We start from the raw sequence: 9,445 nt of genomic DNA on the forward strand, positions 1-9,445 counted from the left end.
AAAATTGACAAACCTTTAGCTAGACTTACCAAGAAAAAAAGGGAGAGAACTCAAATAAATAAAATCAGAAATTAAAGAGAAGACATTCCAACTGATATCACAGAAATACAAAGGATTATAAGTGACAGCTATGAACAATTATATGCCAGCAAGTTGGATAACCTAGAAGAAATGGATAAATTTCTAGAAACACACTACCTATCAAGACTGAATCAAGAAGAAATAGAAAATCTGAACAGACCAATAATGAATAAGGAGATTGAATCAGTAATCAAAAACATTGCAACAAAGAAAAGCCCAGGGAAAGATAGTTTCATTGGTGAATTCTACCAAACATTTAAAGAAGAATTAACACCAATCCATATCAAATTTTTCTAAAAAATTGAAGAGGAGGGAACACTCCTAAACTCATTTAATGAGGCCAGCATCACCCTAATACAAAGCCAGATAAGGACACTACAAGAAAAGAAAACTACAGGCCAATATCTCTAATAAACTATAGATGCAAAAATTCTCAACAAAATATTAGCAAATCAAATTCAACATCACATCAAAAGGACCATACACCATGATCAAGTGGGATTTATCTCTGGGATGCAAAGACGGTTCAACATATGAAAATCAATCAATGTGTACACCACATTAATAGAATGAAAGATACAAGTCATAAGATTATCTCAATAGATGCAGAATAAGCATTTGACAAAATACTACATCCTTCCATGATAAAAAACATTTAACAAATCGTGTATAGAAGAAACATACCCTAACAAAATAAAGACCATATATGACAAACCCACAGATAACACTGTACTCAAAGGTGAAAGACTGAAAACTTTTCCTTTAAGATCAGTACAAGACAAGGATGTCCACCCACCACTTTTATTCACCATAGTACTGGAAGTCCTAGCTGGAGAAATCTGGCAGAAAAGAAATAAAAGTTATCCATATCAGGAAGGAAAAAGTAAAATTGTTTTTGCTTGCAGATGATATGATCTTATACATAGAAAATCCCAAGATTCCACCAAAAACTTTTAGAATTAATCAATGAATTCAGTAAAGTTGCAGGATACAAATTTAACATACAGAAATATTTCATTTCTATACACTAACAACACTATATATGAAAAAGATATGAAAAAAGTCCCATTCACAATAGCACCAAAAACAATAAAAATACTTAGGAATAAATTTAACTAAGGAGGTGAAAGATCTGTACACTGAATAATACTTTAATGACAGAGATTGAAGAAGACACAAACAAGTGCAAAGGGATCTCATGTTTATGAATTGGAAGAATTAATATCATTAAAATGTCCATACTACTCAAAGCCATCTATAGAATCAATTCCAATGACACTTTCCACAGAAATAGAATGGACAATCCTAAAGTTTGTATGGGACCACAAATGACCTGGAATAGTCAAAGCAATCTTGAGAAAACAACAAAGCTGGAGGCATCACACTTCTTGATTTCAAACTGCGCTACAAAGCTATAGTAATCAAAACAGTATGGTGCTGGCATAAAAACACACATACTAATGGAGCAGATTGACAGCCTAGAAATAAGTCTTTGCATATATGGTCAATTAATATTTGACAAGGAAGCCAAGCATACTCAAGGGGAAAAGATAGCCTCTTCAATAAATGATGTTGGGAAAACTAGATAACTGCATGCAGAAGAATGATACTGGTCCCAGTCTTACACCACTCACAAAACTTAACTTGAAATGGATTAAAGACTTAAAAATAAGACCTGAAACTCTAAAACTCCTAGAAAAAAAAACAAGAAGAAAACCCCTTGATGTCGGTCTTAGCAATGATTTTTATTTTTTTTTGGATTTGACACCAAAAGCAAAGGGAACAAAAACAAAAATAAACAAGTGGGACTGTATCAAACTAAAAAGCTTCTCCACAGCAAAAGAAACCATCAACAAAATGAAAAGATAACCTATGGAATGGGAGAAAATACTTGCAAGTCATATATCTAATAAGGGGTTAGTATCCAAAATACATAAAAACACTCATACAACACAATAGAAAAAAAAACACCCAAACAATTCAATTAAAAAATGGGCAGAGGATCTGAATAGACATTTTCTAAAGAAGACATACAAATGGCCAGTAAGTACATGGAAAAGGTGCTCAACATCACTAACCATTAGGGAAATGCAAATCCAAGCAATGAGATATCACCTCACACCTGTTAGAATGGCTGTTATCAAAAAGACAAGAAATAACAAGTGCTGGTGAGGATGTGGAAAAAAGGGAAGCCTTGTGCACTTTTAGTGGAAGTGTGAATTTGTGTAACCACTGTGGAAAACAGCATGGAGTCTCCTAAGAAATGAAAAATATCAATAGAACTACCATATGATCCATCAATCCCACTTCTGGTTATATTTCCAAAGGAAGTGAAAACAGCCTCTTGAAGGCATATCTGCACTCCCATGTTCATTGCAGCATTATTCACAATAGCCAAGATAAGGAACCAGCCCACAGGTCTGTCAACAGATGAATGGATAATAGAATATTATTGAGTCACGAGAAAGAAGGAAATCCTGCCATTTGCAACAACATGGATGGATCGTGAAGACTTTATGCTAAGTGAAATAAGTCAGACAAAGACAAATACTCCATGATATCACTTATATGTGGAATCTTAAAAAAACAAAATCATAGAGTAGAATGGTGGTTGTGAGGGGCTAGGGTGTGGGAGAAACGGGCAGATTTTGGTCAAAGGGTACAAACTTCTAGTTAAAAGATGAATCAGTTCTGGAGATCTAATGTACAGCAGTACAGCATGGTAATTATAGTTCATAATACTGTATTATATACTTGAAACTTGCTAAGAGAGTAGATCTTAAATGTTCTCACCACACAAAAAAGTAGTTGTGTGACTTGATGGAGATGATTGCTAATGCTATGGTGGTAACCACTTTGCAATATATAAGTATATAAAATCGACATGTTGTTCTCCTTAAACTAACACAATGTCATATGTCAATTTTATCTGGAAAGCTGGAAAGAATATTTTTAGATGTATTCATCACAGTTATTTTAAAATTTATATCAACTCTGACATCTGGATACCTTGTAGATTTGTTTCTGTTGTCTGCTTTTTCTCTTGATCTTGTTTTTGTGTGCCTGATAATATTTGTTTGAATACTGGACACTGTAAATGAAACATAGTAGTGGCTCTAGATGGTATTATTTTCCTTCCGAAAGTATTTATTCTCTCCTTCAGCAGTGATATGGAGTAAGAACAGGTCTCTTCAATTTTGTCAGCGACGGTGGGGCCTTCAGTCTGAGCTCCATCCTCTGTAAGGATCAGTCTGCTGCTGGTACACCCCCTCTTTTAAGCTATAACCTTTCCAACCAATACCCTGGGGTATTTATCAAAGTGTATCTTCCTATGTGGGTTGGGGAGGCCAACTTTTATTTCCCCAGCACACAAATCTCTGATAAATTGCATTTCAGATCCTTTCTGTTTGATTTCTGTCTTTGGAAATCTGAAGCCTGTGCTACTTAAGTATAGGTAGGCACCTTGGAGGAGGGGGAGGAAACAGATGCATTGTGTTTGTTTTATTTTTCTGCACCTCCCTGCTTCCAGGGACCTGGACCCCTCACGTTCTGTGTGGGCAAGCTAGAACTCCAACTTCTGAATCCGCAGTTCCATGATATTGCCAAAGCTGTCTTGGCTTCTCCAAACTTGGCGGTCATCCTTGGCGCAACCCCTCACGCCTGCCTCTCAACCTGATCTGCTGAGCTGGCCAAGCTTGGGGAAGCGCACGGCAGGATAAGGGCTCACTGCAGAGAGTTCTCTTCACTTGGAGACCTTGGGCGCAGAGGACCTATTCGTCTGGTGCCCTAAACAGACTTCCTGTCTTGTCTTGCTCTTTTGATGTGCTTTATTTTTAGCTGCCCTAGGTGGGAGTGTTGATCTGCTCCGAGCTGCCTGTCACGGCCAGAAATCCTTCAGAGCCAATGCTTTGCCTGACTCAAAATCCTTAATCTTTCTTCTCTAACAGAATGCAATATCTAGTTTTCATGCAAATATGCCCACAAATAATGAAAAATCTGTTGATAAGAGATGCATGCATACAGACAAACATACTTCATATAAATTATACTCAGGGTCTTTTGCTTTTACTGCAGGCACCAGAAAATAGTTGCCTTGGATATGTTTGAGGTAGTGGTTTAAGTCCCAATTTGAATAAAAATAGGAAAACAACATCACAGCCAAGGGAGCTTGACTTTTTCTATGCCCTGGGTGGTAACCAGCTTTCACAGACATGCAGAGAACCGCAGTCCCCTGGAAGGCCAAGACCGCTGCCTAGGGGCTCTGCCCACTCATTCAGAATGGCTGTAGGTCCTCACCATATGCTCTCCCCAAACACCTTATATCTATGGACTCTTCGCCTTGGGACATGGCCTGCTGCTGACAAAACCCTCCACTGCCTCTCCCCCAGCCTGCCCTGCCCACCTGCTTTCCCTGGAGTCTGTTGGTGGGTTCTTTTCTCAGGCTTGCTTTGGACCCACATGGGCTTGGGAGCCTCTCATTGGCCTCTTACCTGGGCCTCTCCCCACAGCCATATTTCTTGGAGTTCCTGACCCTATCAAGGTCTCTTGCACCTCCTCTGCAATGCTGAATCCTTGATGAAAACACTCCTCCCTCCCTTCCGCCTTCCCTGGCCTCTCACAGTTGAAGACACCACCTCTGGGAGGCCTTCCTGGATTCTTGGCTGGGTGAGCTGGAGATGCCTGCGGCTGGGTACCCACAACTACCCTTGGCTGTGGTACCCTCTGCCCAGGTTGCTGTTTATGTTCTGTTCATGTCTTGCCCTGGTCTCTGTAGTGTTCCCCGCACCCCGCCCACCCCCCTAGGGAGTGGCCCTCATTGCTAGATAGTGATGCTGAAGTCAGCCTGCTTCCAGCCTGGCCGCCAGCTCCAAGGAGGGAGCGCTGGCAGGGCCAAAGGAGACAGGAAACCCTGTTTTAGGAGCTGGGCCATGGGCCCCAGCAGGATTTCAGTGGGCTGCAGGAGGCGAAGGGAACAAGGCACTGAATTTGGACCCACAGCATGAGCAAATATAGGATGGCAAATATGAACCCAGTGGGCATACCAACCTGGCTAGAGCATCTCACCCCACACTCTGTGCTCAGATGGGGAAACAGATGCAGAGGGGGGAACCTAGAACCTCAATGTCAGAGCCAGGATTCGAGTCCAGGTTCTGGGCTGCCCGTCCACAGCTCTGGCCTCAGACCTGCTTCCTTTCAGCCCCCAGGAGCTGACCTGCAGACCAGGGCCCTGGATCTGGGCATGGCCTCCCATTCAGTCTCTGGGGAGAGCCTGGGCCAAAGCTGAGAGCCTGGGGAATCAGTGAGGAGGGGCACAGGGTTGAGGCAGAAGGGCAGAGCCGTGCCTGGGGGGTCCCGGGGGTTCCCTTTAACTCGGCAGCCTTGGGGGCTGAGAAGGAAAGGGATCTGGAGGGGGATGGAGCAGGACGAGGCCACATTCTCCCGCAGGCAGAGCCGGTGTATTTCATCGTCAGCAGCACCAGTGATCTGCCGGCGACCTGGGAGGCGCCAGGGTGGACATCCTGGCCAGGACGTGGGTGAGGCCTGCTACTGGTGTGACTTGGAGCCTGTCTTCTGGTTTCTTCTGCTAGTCTCTGCTCTTGCTGGGTCCTCCTGCTGGCCCCCTACCACCTCTGTTCCACACCTAGACATGGGGATGCCCCGAGGGAGCCGGGCCTTTGCTGCCCTCATCTCTGGTGTTGGAATAGGTGAGGCTAGTGTGGTCCTGCAGAGCTGCGACTGCTGGAACCAGGGGAGGGATCTTTCTGGAAGGAAAGGGTGGTGGCCTGGCAGGAAGAGGGTGAGGACGTGAGACAGTCCTCGCGGGCCCGCATGGGGAGGGTCGCAGTGTCGACTGCCACTGTGCAGGACCCCGCAGGAGGCGGTGGCACAGTCCATCAGAATACGAGGAGGGTATTTTAATAGAGGCTATTTACAAAGCATGGGCGTAGGGAAACCCCAAGAGAGAGTGCGGTCTCCCGGGCCTCAGAACTTCGGAACTGTTACCACCCCAGGTTGGAAGGGCCGGGGGAGGGAGAGTTACCAGAACCCAGGGACGAGAGAGCTTCCTGACAGCACCTGAGACCTTTGTTCAGTTGACAAGCGGCCTGCTGGGTCCCTGCTGAGAAAGGAGAAGCAGGCCTGCTTCTGTCTCTGACCTCCTGCTGGCCAAACCCAACCAGGAGCGGAGGGCCAGGGGGGCGTGTTGGTGGTCTGTGCAGTCAGGGAGCAGGGTGGCAAAGGGTGGAGGGGTCGCTGCAGAGGGGTGATGACAGCTATGGGTAGGGGACACTTTGCGGATCAGGTGGAGACTTGGGGCATGGCTACTGCACTGTCCCGGGTGCCTGGCCCTGGGTGGGTCTGCTCGCACTGGGGGCTGATGGTGGCCCTCCTGAGTCCCGGCCCTTGATCCTACACTCCTTTGGATGTGAGGCCCCGGGAGCCAGACTTGGGGTCGCTAGCCTTGTCGCCCCCAGGCCGACACAGCTTCCCCTCCGTGGGAGTTCTGGATGCCCCAGGACCTCCTTTTCTGCCTCCTTCTCCTTCTTCTTTTTCTTCTTCTCGAACCAGAAAATGTAACATCTGGGCCAGGAATCAGGGTGGAGATGGGTCAGTCTAGGAGTAGGCGTGTCTTCCTTGGGGATGCTGGGGCTTGGAGCAGACACTCACCCACCTCCAGCTAGGGCCGCCAGGGGCAGAGCAATGCCGAGGCTCACAGCCCACACGAAGTTCCTCCTGGTCCCTGCGGGGGGTGGGAAAAGGGGAGCCAGTGTTTGGGCAGCAGGCAGGGCCATCTCAGCTCTGAGAGGAGACTGCATTCTCTCCTTCTTTAATTCACCCACTCAGTCACTTGTTTGCAGACACTGAGCACCTACTGTGTGCCCACCTACATCTAAGGATGAGTGAGACAGGATCCCTGCTCCCTAGGAGGGAGACAAGCAAACGATTCTGCTGTGGTGTTCCAGGGAAGCGGGGCAGGGCAGGGAGGAGGAGTGATCTGGGAGAGCGCGCATGAGCCTGGAGAGTGGGAGCTGGTCAGGGAAAACTTCTCGGGAAACAGGACTTCTGAGCTGGATTTTGAAAGACCAGTAGTTCAGTTCAGATGGTCAAGGGGCCAAATTATGTTCCAGGCAGAGGACACAGAGTGTTCAAGGACAGAAGCATGAAGCCGTTTGTCCAGCGTGTCAGCAGCTCCATGTGGCTGGGGAGGGGGAGGTGAGGAGGGCCTCCCGAGGAGGGGGGTGGACTTTATCTAGGGGCCCCTGGGAAAGTTATAACAGGAAGAGTCGGAGGTAGACTGGCTCCTTGGGAAAGGGTTCTTTGCGGAATAAGATGGGGCCAACAGGGTCTTGGAAGCCAGTTAGGAGATGCTGCCATAATCCAGGTGAGAGGTGAGGCTGCCTGAGGAGTGGTAGATGCTGGAAGGACCATATGGCAACACACTGAAGAATTGTTTAGCAACACCTGGTGACTACACGCACTGAGTAAGGGGGAGGGGACTCCTGGTTTAGGAGGTCGAGAGCTTGAGCAGGACATTTGCTGAGAGGGGTCCTGAGGGAAGAGCAGATTTGGGGGTGGAGATGGGTTTGGACATGTCCCCAGGCATGCTGGTTTTGAGGACCTGATGGACCCCCAGGGGGCATGTCCTAGAGGCAGGCGGCTCTGAAGCTGGACACGTGGAATCCAGACATCTTGGGAGGTGCTACCTTCCCCAGGGAGGATGGAGAGCAAGAAGGGGTATCGGTATAGACAAGAAAGACAGTCCAGACAGAGACAACAATGGACTTGGAGGTGGAGGTGGGGAGGCTGCAGGCCAAGATGGCTGGCTGGCCACTGACCTGGGCAGAGAGTGGCGTCTTGGCAGGTGAGGAAGTGTGTCTTGCAGTTGGCACAGTTGATGACCTCCAGTGTGGAGCGGCTGTCTGAGAGAGAGAAGGGGCAGGAGCCTTAGCGAGGGCCTTCACCCTCCCTCAGCCTTCACCCAGGCCTGGTCCCCAAAATACTCACCACAGGACTTGTTGCAGGCTGCCCGGGAGGGTGAGACGGTAGAAAGACTGAGGTTCTGGGCAGACAGCCGGGAGAGGTCGGGGTGTGAGCAGGAAACGAAGCTGGGAGAAGGTGTGGTCAGGCGCCCTGGGCGAGGGAAGGGTGAGGTCTCCTAGGGAGGGGCCTGGGGGCGGGGAGCTGCAGATTGGACTCTGCCTCCTTAGGTCTCCGGGAGGTGAAGGGCTGGGGGGCAGGCAGGGGCCAGCCCCACCTCTCACCCTTCTCCTTCAGCTCTTCAGATAGGTCCTCCAGATGCTTGGAAAACTGCTGCTTCAGGACATGAACCTCTTCCAGAAGTGATGGTTTATCTAGATGGAGCAGGAAGGAAGAAGCCGTCTACATTTCATAGGTGGAATCAATAACTTTCTCAAGGTTGGGAATTCAAACCAGGTTTTTCAGACAGAAACTCTGTAGTGCACACAGATAGTTGCTGTCTCCGACCCCACCCTTCACAACACCCCCGCACCCCCAGCTAGTGGTCTTCTGGGAATGCCTTGGAGGGCCAGGTTTTGTCAACCCAAGCCCTGGGGCCCTAAGACACTAGGCTTCCTCACCATCTCGAAACTTCTTAATGGCTTTATCTATGCGAGTGAATAATGTTCCTGCTGCTTCCTCCAAATGGTCTTGACCTGAGAATGGGATTTGGGACAAAGGGAAGTCAGGGGACTAAGATCCTGGGCCAGGTAAAGGGGTCAGCCCTGACCCCTTGTCTCCTGGCTGCGCCTCACCAAGATACCAGGATTCGAGGAAAGCATGAGTGTCCAGAAATAGGGAGTGGAGGCTGTGGGAGAGCTCCACAGGTGGCCCTGGGGTGCCCCAGAGAATCTGCAGGTCATAGTCTATCAGTGCAGGCAGCTCTGGCCAGCAGTGGAGGCAGCTCTTCCCAGTGGCGGTGGGCAAGAGACAGCTAAGGAGGAGAAGCAGCATCTTCTGGGGTCTTCCCTCAGTGCCTGTACCACACTGCCTGGCAGTTCTACACGGAACGCTGGCAACTTGTCTCCCTGGGAACCACATTCTCTTTGCAGAACAAAAGTAAATTCCACAGGGTGAGGTGAAGGCCAGCCATGGCACAAACCCGGGATTTGACATCAGAGCCAAGTGAGGACCTTGATATCCTCCTCTGAAGGTGGGGTCACCGATCCTCATTGAGGACGGTTCTTGTGAGGATCAGAGAGATGGCTGTGCTGCCTGTGGCTGGTCCTCAGCACCCCCCGATGGCATTTACTATGTATGGAGTAGTTCACAGGCTGAAATTTGGAAGGCCAGGAGAGAGCAGCATAGAGAGAAGGTTAGTTGTTTAAAGAGTCTGCATCACTTTTCC

General features: G+C 48.2%; 1 protein-coding gene across 1 annotated transcript; it reads right to left on the reverse strand.

The window, feature by feature from the left end:
• Positions 1-4,900: 4,900 nt before the first annotated feature.
• Positions 4,901-9,051, reverse strand: TEX51 (testis expressed 51). The gene is made up of 9 exons (XM_057551379.1): positions 8,853-9,051; positions 8,679-8,753; positions 8,343-8,432; positions 8,086-8,103; positions 7,917-8,000; positions 6,752-6,820; positions 6,541-6,660; positions 5,395-5,576; positions 4,901-5,035 (listed from the first exon to the last, which is right to left on the reverse strand). Exons 1-9 carry the CDS (start codon positions 9,049-9,051, stop codon positions 4,901-4,903), a joined length of 972 nt encoding a protein of 323 aa, XP_057407362.1.
• Between the last annotated feature and the right edge of the window lie 394 nt (positions 9,052-9,445).

This window comes from Balaenoptera acutorostrata, chromosome 8, assembly GCF_949987535.1.
Source record: "Balaenoptera acutorostrata chromosome 8, mBalAcu1.1, whole genome shotgun sequence".
NCBI classification, from domain to species: Eukaryota; Metazoa; Chordata; class Mammalia; order Artiodactyla; family Balaenopteridae; genus Balaenoptera; species Balaenoptera acutorostrata.

Bases quoted from the DNA above. Each gene is read 5' to 3' on its own strand.
- TEX51 (XM_057551379.1), bottom strand. From the start codon at position 9,051: ATGCTGCTTCTCCTCCTTAGCTGTCTCTTGCCCACCGCCACTGGGAAG. The intron at 8,433-8,678 runs GTGAGGAAGCCT...TGCTCCATCTAG, and splicing joins CATTAAGAAGTTTCGAGATG to ATAAACCATCACTTCTGGAA. The intron at 6,821-7,916 runs GTCAGTGGCCAG...CACCCCCCGCAG, and splicing joins AGACGCCACTCTCTGCCCAG to GGACCAGGAGGAACTTCGTG.